The following is a 23,628-nucleotide window of genomic DNA, read 5'->3' as shown; positions in this document are numbered from 1 at the left end:
GTTTGAGAAACAGACACCTCAAGTCCTCAACTGGCAGCTTCATTAAATAGTACCCGCGAAACTCCACTCTCAACATCAACAGTGAAGAGGCAACTCCGGGATTCTGGCCTTTTAGGCAGAGTTGCAATGATAAAGTTTTATCTCAGACTGGCCAATAAAAAGAAAAGATTGAGATGGGCAAAAGAACACAGACACTGGACAGGTGAAGTCTGCCTAGAAGGCCAGCATCCTGGATTAGTCTCCTGACTGTTGAGGTTGAGACTGGTGTTTTGTGTGTACTATGAGCCAGCGGGCTGCAAGATATTTTCCTTCAATCACCACCCCCCTTACCTCTCTCTTTCATCTGCCCCCCCCCCCAGCTCCGACCTAGAGGGAGGGGTGGTCCAGCATCCTTCCTCGAAGGCATCGGCATGTCCATGGGCTGCACCTGATCTGTGGATTACAGAGAAAGCAAAGGGCTGTAATGATAGGAACCAGCGGGTGACCGGGCGTTACTGTCCTTATTCCGTGACATCCAAACCAGTGCTGCATGGTCCGTTACGAGGGTGAAGTGCCCTCCCAATTAGTCAGTCTTTCCCCACAGTGTAATTTGTTCCCTCGTCAACAGCTACCCGCTAATGTACACGACTGGGTTTTTCCCTAAAATGGGCTTGATTAGACAGAAGTACTCCTCAGTTTCATCAGATGTCTGTGGTTGGTCTCAGACAATCCCGCAGGTGAAGAAGACAGGTGTGGTAGTCCTGGGCTGGTGTGGTTACGGTTGTGAGGCCAGTTGGACATGCTGCCAAATTCTCTAAAACGACATTGGAATCGGATTATGGAAGAGAAATGAACAATTAAATTAACTGGCAACAGCTCTTGTAGACATTCCTGCAATCATATATGCCAATTGCACACTCCCTCAAAACTTGAAACATCTGTGGCATTGTGTTGTGTGACAAAACTGCACATTTTAGAGTAATAACCCTTTTGTGCATATGGAACATTTCTGGGATATTTTAATATATAATAATAATATATAATAATATAATAATATATGCCATTTAGCAGACGCTTTTATCCAGCAGACGCTTTTATTTCAGCTCATGAAACAAGGTACTAACACTTTACATGTTGCGTTTATTACTGATCAGTATAGATTGAACAACAATAACTAGAAACGATTTCTGATTCATACACAATGTTTGGAGAAGGGGAGACTTTTGCCCTGAGACGAGTGGGAGGGAGGGAGAGAAAGAGATAAAGAAATGCCCATCCTCGTGTGTCTGTCTGTGTGGGGAAAGCAGTTTGTTCTAATCCAATTGGTACAGCAAGCTCAACCAATATACACACCCATTTCTTTACAGGCAAAATAACTAACCAATAGTTGTTTAGAGCACACGGTCACTGTTTGAGTGAAAGAGAGATGTGAGCTGGCAGCTGAAAATATTTTTTCCCAGATCACTGATAATGACAAAAATACTTATCATAATCATATTCGAAAAATTCTCCATATCCATCAATACTTGTTTTCGGAGTGGCCATCACAAAGCCCTGATCTCAAACCTATTAAAAATTTGTGGGCAGAACTGAAAAAGCGTGTGCGAGCAAGGAGGCCTGCAAACCTGACTCAGTTACACCAGCTTTGTCAGGAGGAATGGGCCAAAATTCACCCAAATTATTGTGGGAAGCTTGTGGAAGGCTACCCAAGACGTTTGACCAAAGTAAAACAATTTAAAGGCAATGCGGCTAAATGCTCACCTTGCCAAAGTTCTTTTGAGTTGCCAGGGTTCTGATTATGTATCTTGCTAAGCCAGCATGCCCTCTTTGGCTTTCTCACCTATATCAAGATGTTTTTTAAAATTATATTAATATATTGATAAATATCATAATATTCATTAAATACAGCCAGTCTAGGAAATTATAACAACTGGGCTATTAGCAGCTCCGTTTGTATGAGGCTTGTTGACATCCCAAAATCACCATATCCATATGTAATTGACCGGCTCAAATTGGTCTTATGTAGCAACATTTGAAATGGAGTTTTTTACATGGTAAAAAGTAGAGTCAGCTCTACAAAATGGTACAGTGTGGAAAAAAATAGTATTTAGTCAGCCACCAATTGTGCAAGTTCTCCCACTTAAAAAGATGAGAAGCCTGTAATTGTCATCATAGGTACACTTCAACTATGACAGACTAAATGAGAAAAATCACAGTGTAGGATTTTTTATGAATTTAGTTGCAAATTATGGTGGAAAATAAGTATTTGGTCACCTACAAACAAGCAAGATTTCTGGCTCTCACAGACCTGTAACTTCTTTAAGAGGCTCCTCTGTCCTCCACTCGTTACCTGTATTAATGGCACCTGTTTGAACTTGTTAAAAGTATAAAAGACACCTGTCCACAACCTCAAACAGTCACACTCTGTCCACTATGGCCAAGACCAAAGAGCTGTCAAAGGACACCAGAAACAAAATTGTAGACCTGCACCAGGCTGGGAAGACTGAATCTGCAGTAGGTAAGCAGCTTGGTTTGAAGAAATCAACTGTGGGAGCAATTATTAGGAAATGGAAGACATATAAGACCACTGATAATCTCCCACGATCTGGGGCTCCACGCAAAATTATCACAAGAACGGTGAGCAAAAATCCCAGAACCACACGGGGGGACCTAGTGAATGACCTGCAGAGAGCTGGGACCAAAGTAACAAAGCCTACCATCAGTAACACACTACACCGCCAGGGACTCAAATCCTGCAGTGCCAGACGTGTCCCCCTGCTTAAGCCAGTACATGTTCAGGCCCGTCTGAAGTTTGCTAGAGAGCATTTGGATGATCCAGATGAAGATTGGGAGAATGTCATATGGTCATATAAAACCAAAATATAACTTTTTGGTAAAAACTCAACTCGTCATGTTTGTAGGACAAAGAATGCTGAGTTGCATCCAAAGAACACCATACCTACTGTGAAGGGACCAGGACAACTGATCCCTGTAAAGGAAAGAATGAATGGGGCCATGTATTGTGAGATTTTGAGTGAAAACCTCCTTCCATCAGCAAGGGCATTGAAGATGAAACGTGGCTGGGTCTTTCAGCATGACAATGATCCCAAACACATTGCCCCGGAAATGAAGGACTGGCTTCGTAAGAAGCATTTCAAGGTCCTGGAGTGGCCTAGCCAGTCTCCGGATCTTAACATCATAGAAAATCTTTGGAGGGAGTTGAAAGTCCATGTTGCCCAGCAACAGCCCCAAAACATCACTGCTCTAGAGGAGATCTGCATGGAGGAATGGGCCAAAATACCAGTAACAGTGTGTGAAAACTTTGAAGACTTACAGAAAACATTTGACCTTTGCCATTGCCAACAAAGGGTATTTAACAAAGTATTGAGAAATATTTGCTGTTGACCAAATACTTATTTTCCACCATAATTTGCCATAAATAAATAACAAATAATAAATTCATTCAAAATCCTACACTGTGATTTTCTGGATTTTTTTTTCTCATTTAGTATGTCATAGTTGAAGTGTACCTATGATGAAAATGACAGGACTCATCTTTTTAAGTGGGAGAACTTGCACAATTGGTGGCTGACTAAATACTTTTTTGCCCCATCATACACTACATTTTTGAGGAACAATGGGAAAGTAATTCTGCTTTGTTTGTTGTTGATTAACTTTGTCTCCACCCATTCAGCATTGTTCACATCCTCTTAAGCAAGCCCTACCCATCTCTTTAAGGATTCACATGTGAGGTCGTGCTAAACAGTGAGTAGTGTGGTAAAGATTAAGACTAAAAGTGGTAGTAGCCTACAATAAGGAAAATTCAAGGTTAACAAAGTGTCCAGATAAAAATATTTCATAAATATTATTTTACGCTTACCCAGACTCAAGTAAAATTAATTCACCCTGTAAAATACTACTTGAGTAAAAGTCTAAACGTTTTTTTAAAGTGCATACGTAGCAAAAGTAAATGGAATTGCTGAAACGTACGTAATTTTCAAAAGTATGAATAATTTCAAATTCCTTATTTTAAGCCAGACAGCCCAATTTAATTTAATTGTTTTATTTATGGATTGCCAGGGGCACACCAACACACATACCAGATCAAATGAAGTAGGTGTTGACCAGGGATGTTCTCTTGATAAGTCTGTGAATTGGACAATTTTCCTGCCAAAATGTAACGAAACCTTTTGGCTGTCAGGGAGAATGTATGGAGTAAAAAGTACATTATTTTATTTTGGGATGTAGTGAAGTAAAGGTAGCCCAAAATATAAATAGTAAAGTAATATACAGTCGTGGCCAAAAGTTTTGAGAATGACACAAATACTAATTTTCACAAAGTTTGCTGCTTAACTGTCTTTAGATATTTTTGTCAGATGTTACTATGGAATACTGAAGTATAATTACAAGCATTTCATAAGTGTCAAAGGCTTTTATAGACAATTTCATGAAGTTGATGCAAAGGGTCAATATTTGCAGTGTTGACCCTTCTTTTTCAAGACCTCTGCAATACGCCCTGGCATGCTGTCAATTAACTTCGAGGCCACATCCTGACTGATGGCAGCCCATTCTTGCATAATCAATGCTTGGAGTTTGGCAGAATTTGTGGGTTTTTGTTTATCCCACCTGCCTCTTGAGGATTGACCACAAGTTCTCAATGGGATTAAGGTCTGGGGAGTTTCCTGGCCATGGACCCAAAATATAGATGTTTTGCTCCCGAGCCACTTAGTCATCACTTTTGCTGTATGGCAAGGTGCTCCATCATGCTGGAAAAGGCATTGTTTGTCACCAAACTGTTCCCGGATGGTTGGGAGAAGTCGATCTCGGAGGATGTGTTGGTACCATTCTTTATTCATGGCTGTGTTCTTAGACGAAATTGTGAGTGAGCCCACTCCCTTGGCTGAGAAGCAACCCCACACATGAATGGTCTCAGGATGCTTTACTGTTGGCATGACACAGGACTGATGGTAGTGCTCACCTTGTCTTCTCCGGACAAGCTTTTTTCCGGATGCCCCAAACAATACAAACTGAGGCAGCAGACTGTGAAAATTCATATTTGTGTCATTCTCAACTTTTCGCCACGACTGTACATATACCGCCAAAGAATACTTCAGTAAAAATACTTTAAAGTACTACTTAAGTACTTTACACCACTGCCCAAATGCCTTCACACCAGAACGTTAGCAAACTTTATATGCTGTTACACATGCACTTATCACATAGTATTCCATACATGAGTTAAGGCCATGCAACATGAGTTGATACCTGAGTGTGGTGCGCTTGTACAGTACATAAACAGATGAATGCGCCATATATTTATGTGGTAGATACTTGATACGGTCACATGATATTGTTGTGGTATATCACAAAATCATGTTACGACCACACATATCAATATTAATTTTATATATCTATATTTTGCTAAGTCTTGCTCAGTGGATGGGTCTCAACAGTACAGCCAAATGGTTACTTGCATAGTAGCAATGATTATTTCACTTCATTTTCACTCTGGGTGTACGGGTTTGAGGTGCCATATCAATCTGACCCCAGGACAATTTTAATATGATACACATTATTTGAACTGTACATTTCATAGAGATGCTATTAAATTACTTATTCTAATATTCTGGTATTATAATTCCTAATTCAATGGTCTGGGACCAGACACAATGTTGATCTAAGTATTGCCTTGTAGTTCATAAGATGTGGACCTAATCCTTGATCAGCACTTCTATTCTGAGACATGTTGTAAATCTGGGCCTTGTCTCTTTCTCTGTAGGGATTACACTGAAAAACATGAGATTAAGGGCCTGATCCAGGAACAGCTCAACTCCATGTCCAAGTGAGTGATCGCTCTTCAACAAACTCTCACATGCGCTCGCTCATACACACACATATGTCAATGCTACTATTTAAAGCATTTGTCATAAATAACAACATCCTTGTTTTTTTCACACATGAAGTGACAGCAACATTTGGTGATGGGGGTCTATTTATCAGCATGTCTGGTCACACACGCATGCACTCACATTGTCTGTGTGAGAAGCAAATGTAGATATCCAGTTTGCTCCAGCAGTAGAAGCCAGGTTTCCTGGTATTCTTTTTGTCTAGATGTCCTGCATAGTTGTGTGTATGCTTGTGTGATTGTACATTGGTGTGTATGTGTGTGTGCCAGACTGTGCCTGCTGTTAGTTAAGAAGCCTAATCTGTGTCTGTCTGCGTGTTTCTGTGTTGTGATGTGATTCCGTGATCCTTGATTTGCTCCCCAGTGACATGAAAAGCGTCTTGCTGGATCCCGAGCTCAACCTGCTGCAACGCTGCCTCCTGGTGTCTCGGTGAGTGAGGGAGGGAGCGGGCATCACTGCACAAAACTTGTCCTGTTCTCCCATCCTCCTGTCCCTGTCGACATATCCACACTATCATACCACTTAGTATGAAGCAATTTATTGGCCACACAGCTTGTATTCTAAGTAGTGGGCTAGTATGGACATTGTAAGTAGCCCTGCAGTCCCTTCAAAACACACCCCACCCCTCCTTGTGCTCTGGGGTGACGTTTTGTTTAGGTACAGATCTAGGAACAGCATGCCTTCCCCTAATCCTAACCTTAACCAGTAGTCGGGGAAATTCAAAACTGACCCAAGATCAGCATTTAGGGGCGACTTCACCCAATACCTGTCAGCGTTGGTTGGCACTTTTTTTTATTTGTCCCTCTGCAGGTTATTATAATTGGGCATTGAACTGTGAGTCTTATGCATCCAGAGATATGACAAGGGAAATTATATTAGTAGTCAAAAACAAGAGTAAAATCCACACACTAGAAAAGACAGGTGACCAACCTTGACTTTAGTGTTTATTTGACACACATAGAGGTCTATGGAGACTGTCTGCATTCCTGATTTCTGTAACCGTTAGCTTACCTGTGTATTTTTCTTATTAAGGATCCCCATTAGCTGCTGCCAATGCCACTTTTGCTGGGGTCCAGTGACATTAAGGCAGTTGTAGACCGTTTAAAATATTACATGACATTACATTTCTTAACAATTTTCACAACACATTAACTTGTTGACACTACTTTTCCCGTTAGCGGGATAATTGTCATCAACAACCGCTGAATTGCATAGCGCCACATTCAAATAATATTACTAAAAAGATTTATATTCATGAAATCACAAGTGCAATATAGCACAACACAGTTTAGCATTTTGTTAATCCACCTGTCGTGTCAGATTTTGAAAATATGCTTAACAGCGAAAGCAATCCAAGCGTTTAAGTTTATCGATCACTAGACAAAACATTATGAACACCTAGCATCGAAGTAGCTTGGTCACAAAAATCAGAAAAGCAATAAAATTAATTGCTTACCTTTGATGATCTTCGAATGTTTTCACTCACGAGACTCTGTTACACAATAAATGTTCCTTTTGTACCATAAAGATTATTTTTATATCCAAAATAACACGCCAAACAAACGGAGGTATGTTAAAAAATCCAGAGGCTCGAGCGGTCACGACAACGCAGACGAAAATTCCAAATAGTATCCGTAATATCCACAGAGACATGTCAAACGTTTTTTATAATCTATCCTCAGGTTGTTTTTAAATATATAATCGATAATATGTAATCCGGGACTGTCTCTTTTTCAGTAGGAGAGGGAGAGTCAATGGCTGCCACACTGTGTTGGCAAGCAAAACTCATGGGAACACCCAGCTATCCACCGACGCGATATTATCTTTCTCGCTCATTTTTCAAAATAAAAGCCTGAAACTATGTCTAAAGACTGTTGGCACCTTGAGGAAGCGATAGCAAAAGGAATCTGGTTGATATCCCTTTAAATGCTGCGAAGGCAGGCTATGGAACATGGAGCTTTCAAAATAGAAGCCACTTCCTGGTTTGATTTTTCTCAGGTTTCACCTGCAATATCAGTTCTGTTATACTCACAGACAATATTTTGACAGTTTTGGAAACTTTCGAGTGTTTTCTATCCTAATCTGTCAATTATATGCATATTCTAGCATATGGGCCTGAGAAATAGGCCGTTTACATTGGGAACGGTATTTTTCCAAACATAAAAATAGTGCCCCCTAGCTGAAAGAGGTTAAACAGACACCTCTGTGCATTCAGCATGTCAACACTTCTAACAAAAACAAGTAGAGATGAAGTCAATTTCTCCTCCACTTTGAGCCATGAAAGACATACAGTGCATTCAAAAGTATTCATACCCCTTGACTAAAATGTATTAAATACATTAATCTACACACAATATCTCATAATAACAAGGCGAAAACAGGTTTTTAGACATTTTAGCAAGAAAAAGAAACAAATAGTCTATTTTACATTAATATTCAGAACCTTTGCTATGAGAATCGAAATTGAGCTCAGGTGCATCCGATTGATCATCCTTGATGTTTATACAACTTGATTGGAGTCCACCTGTGTTAAATTGAATTGATTGGACAAGATTTGGAAAGGCACACACCGGTCTATTGTTGGATTCAACATTTTGAACATTGAGATATTAAATAAATGATAGAGAAGAAACATAGAATATAAGGAGTGAAAGAGACTGGGTTTTATGTCAGATGTTAATGGTTCTCTATAGAAAGACAGATGGCTTTAGAATGTGTTGGGTGGACTGGAGGAGAGCAACATGTTGATATAGGGGAGACAGATTGTATCTGTGGATTAGGTGAAGGAGGGGTTGAGGTCAGATCCCCTGAAGGGAGTAATAAGGGTTTAGTATCCTGCTACTCTTTCCCCGTGGAACCATAAGATGTAAGGATTGGAGAGGAGGAATGTCTTAAGTGGGATAAAAACAGTTGAAGTCAGAAGTTTACATACACTTAGGTTGGAGTCATTAAAACTAGTTTTTCAACCACCCCACAAAGTTCTTGTTAACAAACTATAGTTTTGGCAAGTCGGTGAGGACATCTACTTTGTGCATGACACAACTATAATTTTCCAACAATTGTTACACACAGATAATTTCACTGATAATTCACTGATAAATCACAATTCCAGTGGGTCAGAATTTTACATGCACTAAGTTGACTGTGTCTTAACTGTTGTAACTACCCATCCCGTGTCCGGGATCGTTGTCATTATCTGACACTAATTAGCATAACGCAACGGACATAAATATTACTAGAAAATATTCATGAAATCACAAGTGAAATATATTCAAACACAGCTTAGCCTTTTGTTAATCACCCTGTCATCTCAGATTTTGAACATATGCTTTACAGCCAAAGCAAGACAAGCATTTGTGTAAGTTTATCGATAGCCTAGCATAGCATTATGTCCAGTTAGCAGTAGGCAACTTGGTCACGAAAATCAGAAAAGCAATCAAATTAAATTGTTTACCTTAGATGAGCTTCGGATGTTTTCACTCACGAGACTCCCAGTTAGATAGCAAATGTTCCTATTTTCCAAAAATATTATTTTTGTAGGAGAAATAGCTCCGTTTGTTCTTCACGTTTACCTGAGAAATCGACCGGAAATTGTGGTCACGAAAACGCCGAAAAATATTACAAATTAGCTCCATAATATCGACAGAAACATGGAAAACGTTGTTTAGAATAAATCCTCAGGGTTTTTTTTTAAATATCTATTCGATAATATATCCACCGGGACAATACGCTTTTCAGTAGGACCGAGAGGAAAAATGGCTGCCTCTGTATTTTACACAAGAATCACTCAGAGCCATCAGGTGACCACTTACGCAATAAGGTCGCTTACGCTCATTCTTCAACATAAATGTGTGAAACTACGTCAAAATGCTGTAGACACCTTGGGGAATACGTAGAAAAAGGAATCTGGTTGATAGCCCATTCACTGCTCAATAGGGACGCATCAGAATGCAGAGCTTTCAAAACATGAGTCACTTCCGGATTGGATTTTTCTCAGGCTTTCGCCTGTAATATCAGTTCTGTTATATTCACAGACAATATTTTTACAGTTTTGGAAACTTTAGTGTTTTCTATCCTAAGCTGTCAATTAAATGCATATTGTAGTATCTTCTCCTGACAAAATAGCCTGTTTACTCTGGGAATGTTATTTTTCCAAAAATGAAAATACTGCCCCCTAGTTACAAGAAGTTGTAAACAGCTTGGAAAATTCCCAAAAATTATGTCATGGCTTTAGAAGCTTCTGATAGGCTAATTGACAACATTTGAGTCAAATGGAGGTGTACCTGTGGAAGTATTTCAAGGCCTACCTTCAAACTCAGTGCCTCTTAGCTTGACATCATGGGAAAATCAAATGAAATCAGCCAAGACCTCAGAAAAGAAATTGTAGACCTCCACAAGTCTGGTTCATCCTTGGGAGCAATTTCCAAATGCCTGAAGGTACCACGTTCATCTGTACAAACAATAGTACACAAGTATAAACACCATGGGACTACGCAGCTGTCATACCTCTCAGGAATTCAGGTATCTGTCTCCTAGAGATGAACGAACTTTGGTGCGAAATGTGCAAATCAATCCCAGAACAATAGCAAAGGACCTTGTGAAGATGCGGCAGGAAACAGGTTCTAAAGTATCTATATCCACAGTAAAACGAGTCCTATATCGACATAACCTGAAAGGTCGCTCAGCAAGGGAGAAGCCACTGCTCATTTGGCCATAGATCGTACTTTTTGGAGACATGTCCTCTGGTCACTTACAATGCATTACAATGGGCATTTACCAACTATTAGACATGCTCTAATATACTGCAGAAATGCCCAATTGACTGGCTCGTTGAACTTGGGATGGCCGAGCAATGATAGTGGTTCCTCTCCATCACTCGTTAATGTTGATTTCAGCCTGTCCATTTGGTGATGGTAAATCCCTCATTAAAAACATTGGAAATGTACGCTGTCCATTTGCAATATAAAATGTACAATTCCAATATATTATACTGCCATCAAGTCAGCCATTAGTCAATAATACTGACACCAAACTCACTTTGTCCAACTCTTTTAGAAGCCAACTGTCACGTATTTCAGAGCCGGCCCACAATTCATATCGCCTTCTGTAAAACCATATAAAAACCTGCAAAAACATAGTTACATTCGAGCTGCGGGTCCAGTTCTGACATTATGTATATGCCAAACTGAGGCGACCCGAATCCAAAATGGTCACATTCGGAGCCCGAGCAACGACCTTAATTAATACTAAAAATCCACTTATTTTCTGGGTTGCTAAAGGGTCCATGAAAGAGCTATCAGCCAGAAATGTGTAGGGTCAGTCTCTTCTAAATATCGTCATTTCCGCGATGTTAAAAATGAATTGAATACATTGCAAATGGACGAGGCTGTTTCTCAGTCTGAGAACATTCTAGAGCCACATAACTCACCATGCACTACCGACTTAAGCTCTAGAACAGGTTTATAAAGTTTCGGAGCTCTAGGTCTGACGGTTCTTTGATGGTTCGAACGCAGGTATCTATTGCAGGCTCTGTGTGTTTGTAAGCCCCACACTGTGTCACTCCATCCTGGGTGGGTGTGTGTGTGTGACCTTTATAACACTTCGAAACAGCCCCTATGACTCCAATTTAAGGTGCTTCTGGTTGTCACAGAAGCTGAAAGTAAACACATGTCCTTTTACATAATCCTAAATCCTTACGTTAAGAACTGACTGATTTACAGAGGGTTGAATGCAGTGTTTTTCACTAACTGTAGTTTGTGAAATCAAAAGCACTTTTAGGGTCAATTTAACCACTTCTGGTTGACCTAGAGGCAGCAATATGTCCAAAGCATCATTAAATCACTACTAGTCAGGCTTCATTTCAGGCCTACAATTAGCATGGTCGCTGCATTCAGACCGAGGGAGCTACAGTCAAGTGGGGCATCTCCTCTAGGCACGGCCTAGAGACTACGGTGATGCCATTTGCCAACACTTTCAGTGTTGATTTCAGCATGTCCGTTTGGTGTTGTTTCATCACTGTTTAAATGTATTGGTAATGGACAGCCATCAAGTAAACATCCATCAGTCAATAAGATATCATACTGACACCAAACATGAAATCACAAGTGCAATATAGCAAAACACAGTTTAGCTTGTTGTTAATCCACTTGGCATGTCAGATTTCAATAAAGCACACCCTAGCAACAAAAAAATGTTGCAATGTAAAACAAATCAAGGGGTTCCTTAATGGACACTCACAGGTGTTTCTTGTTTCCGTTTTATTTCGTTTCGTGCCTAATGAACACTGGCCTGGTTGTGTCCCAATGCAGGCTGTTTGGGGACGAGTCGGACCTGCAGTTCTGGACGGTGGCAGCCCACTACCTCCAGTCGTTCGCCCAGGCTCGCCACCTCAGTGTTCCCGTCCCTGAGGGCCAGATCCCAGCCGAGGGGACCCAGGCCACCCCACAGGGCCACCTGGACATCTACCACGACACCCTGTGTGAGAGCTTCTACTTCCAGGTGAGCGAAAGAATGGACAAATGGACGTTAGGGCGTTTTTTTTTTATTAGTCAGTGTGCCTTGTATAACACACTGAAGCTGGTTGAGGGAGAAATTGAAAATGACACCAGCATCCACTGGTCTAACAAATCAATGTGTTGTCTCTACAAAGGGTTTATTCTAGTTAACGTCCAAGGAGGTGGGCATCAGTGTTTGAGAGTTAATGGGTATATACCATTACATTTGTCAAACTGTCAACACCACAGGTTGTATTGGACCCAGACCACATAGTAATTCCTCTAGCAGACAGTCCCCTGTGACCTCAGCCATTCTGCCGAGTCGGCAGTTTTGACCGGTCAATACACACAGTCACACAAACCGCCGACTGCCCTCCCTCGTCCCTTGTTTGTGGTGTGCTCTGTAATTTCCAGTATCCCTTTGCCTTTGCAGAGGAGATGGGGGAGGAGTGAAAAAATAGGAGTGTTGGGCGTAGGAGAAAACTGAATAGTTGGACAGAGAAGAGTGCCCTGAGAAACAATCCAGCAAGGCGGGTGGATTTTTTCAACCTTAATAATTGATTGGATCCTCTGTGTGTATCCCAAATTGCACCCTATTCCCTTTATAATGTACTACTTTTTACCAGAGCTGTTTGTGCCCAAGTCAAAATTAGTGCACTTGCACTATATAGGGAATAAGCTGCCATTTTGGACATAGGAGGGTTAGGATTCAGGAGGTGTGCTAAATCGGTGTTCATTGATTGGCATGTCTCTGTTATGTCTGTCGCATGACTGGGTGACATGGCAACCACGTGACAACCAGACTCAGCTGTGATCCACCCGCTTGTCAGTTGCCAAGTTGATGGAGAATACTTTTTAATCAGAGATGGTGCATTTGGGCCTTCATGAGCGTCACTTTCTTCTGTCGGTCTGTCTCATGGAGATTTCGACCAACATTCTTTTTTTTTAGGGCCTAGAAAATATCAATCTTTGATTGTACACTAAACAAAAATATAAAAGCAACATGTAAAGTGTAGGCCCCATGTTTCATGAGACCAAATAAAAGATCCCAGAAATGTTCCATCTGCACAAAAAAAAATATTTCTCTCAAATGTTGTGCACATTTGTTTACATCCCTGTAAGTGAGCATTTCTCCTTTTCCAATATAATCCATCCACCTGATAGGTGTGGCATATTAAGAAGCTGATTAAATAGCATGATCATTACACTGATGCACCTTTGTGCTGGGGGACAATAAAAGGCAGCTCTAAAATGTGCAGTTTTGTCACACAACACAATGCCACAGAAGTCTCAAGATTTGAGGGAGCATGTAATTGGCATGCTGACTGTAGGAATGTCCACCAGAGCTCTTACCAGAGAATTTAATGTTAATTTCTCTACCATTAGCCGCCTCTAACGTCATTTTGGATAATTTGGCAATACGTCGAACTGGCCTCACAACCGCAGATCACGTGTATGGCATCATGTGGGCGAGCCGTTTTCTGATGTTAACGTTGTGAACAGAGTGCCCCGTGGTGGCAGGGAAGTTATGGTATGGGCAGGCTTAAGCTATGGACATCTAACACAATTGCATTTTATTGATGGCAGTTTGAATGGAACCCGACAAAATCCTAAGGCCCATTGGAAAGCATATATTTTTTTTAGGTATCTGTGCAGATGCATATCAGTCATGTGAAATCCATAGATTAGGGCCTAATGCATTTCAATTGACTGATTTCTTCATATGATTTGTAACTCAGTCAAATATTTTAAGTTGTTGCATAATTGCGTTTATTTTAGTTCCATATATTTCCATGTTCAAAGTGTAATTTAACAATACGTATTATCATAAGAAATGGCATTGACACATAAACCAATTAAGAAAGCTTTTTCTGTTGACTGGTAGTTGTTCTACTCAATACATCAAATAGCCGGACCTCCCGGGTGGTGGTGCAGTGGTTAAGGGTGCTGTACTGCAGCGCCAGCTGTGTCACCAGGGACCCTGGGTTCGCGCCCAGGGTCTGTCGTAACTGGCCGCGACAGGGTTGGATGCGCGCTGTGTTAAGAACCAGTGCGGCTTGGTTGGGTTGTGTATCGGAGGGCGCATGACTTTCAACCTTCGTCTCTCCCGAGCCCGTACGGGAGTTGTAGTGATGAGATTAGATAGTAGCTACGAAAAAACAATTGGATACCACGAAATTGGGTAGAAAAAGGGGTGAAATTCAAGAAAATTATAATAATACATCAAATAACTAGAACTGTGTCCCTAGAAAAATCACTTCAATGCTTGAAAGCGTAACAATAATGTCCGGTTTTTATTTGTCTGGTCAACATCTGTGAGAGCCAGACCAGTTTCTCCCCTCCCCTTTAAATGTTGAAAAAAGTCTTATTCCTCTGATGCCATGCCCATGAGATGAAAGTAGACAATGATGAAAGACTCAGAGCACAAGTGCTGCTGGTACACTGTCCATTGTTCACTAGTGTCAAGTCATATCATAGTCCATGGGCTGTATAGATCAAGCTTCTCGGAGTTGGAGGATCAGGACCCCCACAATGTTATTCCTTGTTATCTAAAAGGCAAAACTGATCCAAGATCGGCACTCCTACACTGAGACACTTCAGCTACATGCCCATTGCCCACCAATATCAACATGAAGAAAGATTATCTGAAATAATTAGGTAAGATGTGACGAGCTTTCAGTCAAAAATACATTTGTCAGAGTATTCCAAAATCACCATAACACGAGCCTAATGAGAGGACACTGACAGTCTATGCCTATGGAAGGCTTTTGAACCTACTGAACAATAAAACAAATATTATTATTTGTATTTGGTTTTATGTCCAAAGCAGGTGGTTGACACAGAATTAATCTCTGAATTGAATAAAAGCTCTAGTTGCCTTTGACATTTTAGTCATTTAGCAGATGCTCTTATCCAGGGCATCACAATCGTATCAAGTACATTTTCCCTCAAAAAGTAAAGCCAAACATGCGTAACTAGCTCCCCAGTGTTTAAGTAAAACTGCCAAAGAATACTCACCAGCAGTGGAGGCCGGTGAAAGGAGTCATAAGACGATGGGCCCACCGCATTGGCCGGAACAAACAGAACGGTACCAAACATGGACACCACGTTTGACAGTTAACTCCACGCCAACCACCACAATGAGCCTGCTCTCCCACAGGTCCGCCTCACCAGCCTCCACCGCCCACAACATCCAAAAGAAGAAGAAGAAGAAGAAGAAGAAGAAGAATGAATATCCATCATCCTACTTCTCCCTTTTATAATGAAATTGGGCCGCCTCCTATGGAAACACCCTTCAGTGCTAGCCACACTCCACCATCTCTTCAAGTGATTGAGTGTGAATATAACACTTAACACCCTCCATTGTCTCCATAGTAATGGAGTGTAGATATAACACCAAACAAATCTCCATCGACTTCACTAATTTTAAAACAGTCACGTCACGACAGTCCATTATCATTCATGTGATGACTGCTATTCATCGAATAATTACCTACTATGTTTATTACTCAATGAAATTAATCATGTAACAATTAACTCATTAGGAACTTGGGGCACCATGGGAAAAGTTTGTTCCATGATTTACCATTTCCCGAATTAAATCAAGAATATATAGGTATCAATAATAATAATTTCCTCATATTAGTCTCCTTCTGAAGATTGTAAACTCCGTCAATCCGCACAAACCCGGGTCTCACTGATCATTCCGTACCACACAAATTGATTTGGTTATTTATTCAAGCTAAGTGATAACATAAGATACACATATACATACGGTATAGGTTATTGAATAGAAACGTAATACGATGACAAGTCCCTAGCGGACACTGGTTACCCAAGATGGAAATATAGAACGAGAGAGAAACAACAATTGGATACATTTGTAAGCTACGCTTCGTTTAGCCCTAATACCTTGCCTCAAACTGCCGATCTTATGGGTAAGAAGTCATGTATGTAAACTCAGAAAAAAAAGAAACGTCCTCACTGTCAACTGCGTTTATTTTCAGCGAACTTAACAAGTGTAAATATTTGAATGACCTTAACAACTGAGACAAACTGAACAAGTTCCTTACACAAATTGAATAATGTGTCCCTGAACAAAGGGGGGGTCAAATCAAAATCAAAAGTAAAGGTCAGTATCTGGTGTGGCCGCCAGCTGCATGAAGTACTGCAGTGCATCTCCTCCTCGTGGACTACTCCAGATTTGCCAGTTCTTGCGGTGAGATGTTACCACACTCTTCCACCAAGGCACCTGCAAGTTCCCAGACATTTTTGGGTGGAATGGCCATAGCCCTCACCCTCCGATCCAACAGGTCCCAGACATGCTCAATGGGATTGAAATCTGGGCTCTACGCTGGCCATGGCAGAACACTGACATTCCTGTCTTGCAGGAATTCATGCACAGAACAAGCAGTATGGCTGGTGGCATTGTCATGTTGGAGGGATGAGCCTGCAGGAATGGTACCACATGAGGAAGGGTAGGGTACCACATCAGGATGTCTTCCCTGTAACGCACAGCATTGAGATTGCCTGCAATGACAACAAGCTCAGTTCGATGATGCTGTGACAACCCGCCCCAGACCATAACGGACCCTCCATCTCCAAATCGATCCCGCTCCAGAGTACAGGCCTCGGTATAACGCTCCTTCCTTCGATGATAAACGTGAATCTGACCATCACCCTGGTGAGACAAAACCGCAACTCATCAGTGAAGAGCACTTTTTGCCAGTCCTGTCTGGTCCAGCGATGGTGGGTTTGTGCCCATATGTGAAGTTTTTGACGTTGATATTTACATTTACATTTACCTGCCTTACAACAGGCCTACAAGCCCTTAGTCCAGCCTCTCTCAGCCTATTGCGGACAGTCTGAGTACTGATGGAGGGATTATACATTCCTGGTGTAACTCGGGCAGTTGTTGCCATCCCTTACCTGTCCCGCAGGTGTGATGTTCGGATGTACCGATCCTGTGCAGGTGTTGTTACACATGGTCTGCCATTGCGGAAATGATCAGCTGTCTGTCCCGTCTCCCTGTAGTGCTGTCTTCATAAGTTTTCATAACTCTGACCTTAATTGCCTACCGTCTGTAAGCTGTTAGTGTCTTAACGACGTTCCACAGGTGCATGTTCATTAATTGTTTATGGTTCGGTGTTTAAAACCTTTATATAATGAAGATCTGTGAAGTTTTGACGAATTATCTTTGAAAGACTGAAAAAGGGTTTGTTGGTGTATCTCTGTTGGGCCCAGGCCTTCGTGGGCCAGGTTCAGCTTGGTGATAAGGGTTCGACAGAGGCCTTGTTCTTTGAATGGCCTTCTCCTTCGTTCTCGGGTGTAAGTCTGATTGTCCACAATATGTCTTATTGTCCTTCTTAGTTGTCTGTTTATTTGCACTCGTTCAGGAAGAGTGGTCTCCTGAGGACAGCTAATCAGCCGTGTCGATGATCCCAGATTGGTGATAAAAGCCGTGTAGACAAACAATGATTTGAAGAGAAGAACCGTATGGTCCTGCTGAAATTCATCACCTTAGATACAGTACTCAGTACTCAACTGTATCATTGATTGTTATGAGGTTCCTTTGTCTTCTTCAAACTCGTGTTGCATTTCAGGGTCGTGACTAATTGTAGACCTCAGCTGCAGCTTGTGGCCCTTCTATTCTGATATGTTAATTCTTAACTAAAATGCTTTATACTCTCGGGTAGAAAGGGGGTGTTAACGTCTTGCTGACACACTCTCTGGGTTCCCTGGGGTGTAGCTAGTTAAGAGGCAAGGTATCACAATTTAGTACGATCTCGTTAGAGAAATAAAATCAGAATCTTATCGTCACAAAACATTCTCTTTATCCTGGATATTTTTCACACAATGCAAAGCATGTAAACATGACATACACTGTTTGAAAATTCTTCAAGTTACAATGTTTTCGTTATAACGTCTTCATGTAACTTTTAATGACATCCCAAAATCAACGTTAATTTTCCATATTCCATCTCTCATAAGTCCCAATATCTCAGTGTCCATGGTTTGATGTTGAAGTTCTTGGGCGGTAAACTCTAATATAACCCAAATTAGGCCACAAAAGGAATCGTCTGTTGCCTATGGTTTACGATTGAGGTGTCATTTAAAAAAAAACACATCCATCCCTCTCCCCCTCTATGGGAGAGAGAGAGCTCTGTAGAGCTGATCCACTGTAACCTGGTCCTTTGGATTATCACAGGAGAGTCATGGCAGGACTGTGGTCAGAACAAGTTAAAACAGAACCCCCCTGAACGTAGACAATAAGCAAAGGTCAACTTCAAGTAATAAGACACTTTTCAATCTCTGTCAAAATACAGTCTCTTAGTTCAGGCTCTCTTCAACAGGCTCAGCTTGCCTCCACACTTTTGCTCTCTTCTTTAGCTTTAGCAGGTTAACTAAGATGGTGTAGCAGATGGGGAAGATGATGATGATGGCACCAAAACAGCCTCTCTTCCTCTGTCCATTTTCAACTGTTGCACCAACATGTTCTGAACACTACATTTACCTGCAGTGAACATGTGTGTTTAGCACTATCCCCTTAGTTGTCATAGAGAACTTTGGTATTTTATTTATCCTTTATTTAACTAGGTAATGTTTGGTACACAGCACTTCTTCTGCCCAGTATCTTCTCATCAGTCCTCTTAGTTGCTCTGATTAGCTCTTGTGTTTTGGAAAATCTATCGAGTCTATCCACTAGACAATGTAATTCTAGATTTTATTACTTTTCTTCTTTGTTCTGAAAACACTTTCATGCATTTGTCTGAGTTTCATCAATTATCCTGCAGTGAACATTAAATGCAATCATTGTAATGGGTTGGTGCGGAATATAAATGTCTGATGGAGCTTGGCAGTGCAATAAAATAATGATTCTTGAATATTTAAACAAAATGTAATGACATGTTCTCTTTACCTAGTCTCTATCCCTGTACCTTCTTACTCTCCATCTCCTGTCTCTCGTACTTTCTCTTCTTCACCATCTCTACTCATGTAATGATCTCATGAACAATCTCACCAGGTCAAAAAATATATATATATTTCGGGAATTTAAGAGGAGGTTGGTCTATTAAATATGTAGATGACAATTGTGATTGCCACTTATACCACGTGATTTGAGGATTGCGTTTGCTATGTTCTGTTTGTAACGTAATTGAATGTACCTTTACTCTATATGTGTGTAACTTTAGTAACTGTTGATGGCTGCCATCTTGAAACAGGTCTCTTGTAAAATAGATTTTTATTTCAATGATACGAATCTGGATAAATAAAGGTTAAATAATAATCTCTCCATCTCGTCCTCTTTCTCTAAATCTCGCTTTCTTTGTGTTGTAACAGAGGTTCCAGTTGGAGCGAGTCCATCTACAGGAGGTGAAAAGGTCCAGTTATGAACACACCAAGAAGTGTGCTGACCAGCTCCTCCTGCTGGGACAGGTCAGTACTACTGTCTTTACACTACTGTATGGGCTTCTGTAGAAGTTGTCATATGCACACACAAATACAAAATACTGTATTCTTTCTTTCAGACTAAATCTCTATTTTGCACACGCACTTGTACACACACACACACGCCTGAGCACACCTGCAGAAGAACATATACTGCAGTCTGTCTTTCATACACAAAATATTTACAGCGCACACACTGTTCTTTTCTGCTCGCTCCCTCTTTCTCTCACCCCTTCTCTCCCAGCCTCCATTCTGAGTGGAGCCTGATGGACAGGGATGAGTGTTGTTGCTCTCTTTCCCTCCAACACCCCTGTCAGTGGAGGATGAAGACGCGCCAATAGGGCTGTTAAGGTGACCGTATTACAGCCATACCGGCAGTTACCAGTTATGACCGTTGTCAAATTCTACGTGACCGCTGAGTTACGGTGACAAGGCTACTCCAAAACTGCGTTCTGTATGAATGCCACCACTCGTACCGCTGATGGTCATTAGTAGCCTACCAAACTTGCTAAAGTACCTCAAGTTGCTAATGGCCTCATATTCGGGGCGCTCTATTGTCCCTCTAATCACTCTGACATCAATGCAAATATAATAAAAAATCTAATCAAACACTTCATGCCATTGGAACACATTTTGGAATGTGAGGCTAATAATTAGCTGGTTGATAAGCTGAAACAGGTTAGTATCATCTGAGGTTGGAGCGAAAACCTTCAGGAGGGTTAGCGCTTAAGGAACAGGTTTGGAGACCCCTGGCATTGAGTTTCAGCAGAATAGCACATGTCGCGCAGTGAGAGCCAGCTCCTAAAATAGCTTGTTGATGCGTGGAATGAAATGTGTTCTTATAAGCCCAGTTATTGCGGAACATTTCTATACACTATATCAAGTCAAATGTGATTTGATTTGTAATTTATACAGTAATGTTGGGTATTATCAACAGTAAAATACTATTTTCCCTGGTCTTTGTGGTTGAATCTGTATTTGAATTTCAGTGCTCGACTGAGGGACCTTATAGATAATTGTGTGTGTGGGGTACAGAGATGAGGTAGTCATTCAAAAATCCTGTTAAACACTGTTATTGCACACCGACGTGAGTCCATGCTATTTATTTTGTGACTTGTTAAGCACATTATTACTCCTGAACTTATTTAGATTTTCCATAACAAAGGGGCTGAATATTTGACTCAAGACATTTAAGCTTTACATTTTTATGAATTTGTTAAAAAAATATAGAAAAAATCTTTATATTATGGGGTGTTATTGTGTTTAGGCCAGTGACTAAACATCTCAATTTAATTCATGTTTAATTCAGGCTTTAACGCAACAAAATATGGAACAAGTCAAGGGGTATGAATACTTTTCTGAAGTCACCATATAGGGTACAGATTGGAGTGGCAGCAAGTCTTAAACCTTAAATGGTTGAGATGTTTTGCCATGTTCTTTTGGTCTGTAGTCACTGCCAGTTTTGGAAGCCTTTGTCAACTTTTTGGTGACTGGGGGGCAGTATTGAATAGCTTAGATGAATACGGTGCACAGAGTAAACTGCCTGCTACTCAGCCTTTAAAGCTTATATGCATACAATTAGTATATTCGGGTAGAAAACACTCTGAAGTTTCTAAAACTGTTTGAATGATGTCTGTGAGTATAACAGAATTCATATGGCAGGCGAAAACCTGAGAAAAATCCAACAAGGAAGTGGGAAATCTGAACTTTGTAGGTTTCAACTCGTAGCCTATCGAAGATACAGTGGGATATTGGTCATGTTGCACTTCCTAGGGCTTCCACTAGATGGCAACAGTCTTTAGAACCTTGTTTGATGCTTCTACTGTGAAGTGGGGCCAAATGAGAGGGGATTGATCCAGGTGTCTGGCAGATTGCCACAAGCTCATGATGCGCGGTCATGTGAAAGTTAGCTTGCGTTCCATTGCTTTTCTACAGACAAAGGAATTCTCCGGTTGGAACATTATTGAAGATTTATGATAAAAACATCCTAAAGATTGATTATATACATCGTTTGACATGTTTCTACGACCTGTGATATAACTTTTCGTCCGACCTTTCGGCTGGACTTATACGCGCGTTTGGATTTGTTTACCTAACAAAGGGAGCTATTTGGACATAAATTATTAACTTTATCGAACAAATCAAACTTTTTTTATTTTTTTTATTTGGCGCCCTGCACTTTCACTGGCTGTTGGCAGGGTGGGACGCTACCATCCCGAATATCCCAGAGAGGTTTTAAGGCCTCTAGAAATGCAAGTGAAATAAAACACCAACAATTTATTAATATGCAGTAAAATACTGTGAAATACAAACCTCTCATTTACATTTACATTTAAGTCATTTAGCAGACGCTCTTATCTCCCCTCAATTAATTTCATTCATCCATTCATTCTGATTATGGTGGCATTTGTTTTTACAGTATAATACAGTTCATTTTCGGTATTGTGGTGTGTACAGTACTTGCGTTGATACCATTTTATATTACAGTAGGTGTAGGCTTACTGTAATATGAAATACCGAATTTTACATGCCACTGAGCTGCCTGTAAGGGACTGTCAAATTCAGGATCCCAGATTTCTATTGCTAGGCTACTAGATGTATTTCTCAACTGCTAATTTGGCACATTGCTTCGCAATACAACTGGAGTAGCCTACCTGGCTTTAATGAAAATTAATTAATCACAAACCCCAATCCATTCGCCATTTAAGTGCTAATGGGTGATTTTCTTTTTATTTATTTTTTTACTTCCCCTGTTCTAACATCTAGTGTTAAGCGAAATAACAACACAATGTCAAATACAGGTAGCCTAGTCAAATAATTAACATCCAATCACATTAACCGTTACTCTCTCGCGGGAATTCCACTAACAGTCCGTATGTAGCCAAACGTAGCTGCTGCTCATTCCTTTTGCTCAAAAATTGATAAATGGTTAAAAAGAAGTCGGGCCCGCATTCATAGACATATACCAGCTCTACTGGTAGTACTGCTACTACCAGCAGTACTACACCTGCACCTGTCGACGACACAAGTTCTTCTGCTTCCACAAGCATATCCAATGCTAGCATCAGTAATTCTACATTTGTTCTTTGTCCAGCTAGCATGGACACTGACAGTTGTGAATCTGATGCAGCCGAAGAGCTACTGCCCCTTACCCGAGAAAGCACCGAAAAACAGACTGGGACGTTGGACCATCGAAGAGGCACTAATATTATGAGAACTACATTGATTTGGGGTTCACTTATATTGGGAGTAGTGCCTGTCCTCAGCTACAGTGTGTTATATGTGCAAAACTACTATCTCACAACTCAATGAAACCTTTGCTCTTGCGCAGACATTTAGAAACAAAACATGAAAATTAGAAAAATAAGCCACGTGAGTTTTTTGAGCGAGTATTAAGACTTGAGTAGTAAGACATGTATAAAAGTAACAGATACCATTAATAAGGTCTTATATGGTGAGCTACCGAGTGGTTAGGACAGGCAAGCCCCATACTGTTGTGGAGGACTTAATTATTCCTGCTGCCGTGTTTATTGCTGGGACAATGCGGGAGGAAAAGGCCCAAAGAATTATACAGTCAATGCCTTCATCAAACAACACTGTTTAACGATGCATCAGTGACATGGCAGGAGATGTTTTGAAACAATTACTGCTTCGCATACAAGCCAGTGCTTTATAGCTGGATGAGTCAACAGGTACTGGTATATGTCCGTTACGTTTATGGGGGGTCAATTAAGGAAGACATCCTCTTCTGCATACCACTGGAAACCAGAACAACAGGAGATATTTTTAAAGTACTGGAC

The 23,628-nt window shown here is 40.8% G+C and overlaps 1 protein-coding gene across 1 annotated transcript in view; it reads left to right on the top strand.

Annotated features, from left to right (window-relative positions):
* Window positions 1-23,628, top strand: part of wdr11 (WD repeat domain 11) — a 150,771-nt gene that overhangs the window by 114,892 nt on the left and 12,251 nt on the right. Inside the window, exons 21-24 of the mRNA XM_046359175.1 lie at window positions 5,759-5,821; window positions 6,249-6,314; window positions 12,194-12,383; window positions 19,721-19,816. Coding sequence (XP_046215131.1) covers window positions 5,759-5,821; window positions 6,249-6,314; window positions 12,194-12,383; window positions 19,721-19,816 — 415 coding nt within the window. The remainder of the gene's footprint in view (window positions 1-5,758; window positions 5,822-6,248; window positions 6,315-12,193; window positions 12,384-19,720; window positions 19,817-23,628) is intronic.

This window comes from Oncorhynchus gorbuscha, linkage group LG08, assembly GCF_021184085.1.
Source record: "Oncorhynchus gorbuscha isolate QuinsamMale2020 ecotype Even-year linkage group LG08, OgorEven_v1.0, whole genome shotgun sequence".
Lineage (NCBI taxonomy): Eukaryota > Metazoa > Chordata > Actinopteri > Salmoniformes > Salmonidae > Oncorhynchus > Oncorhynchus gorbuscha.
This window is presented reverse-complemented; position numbering and strand designations above follow the sequence as displayed.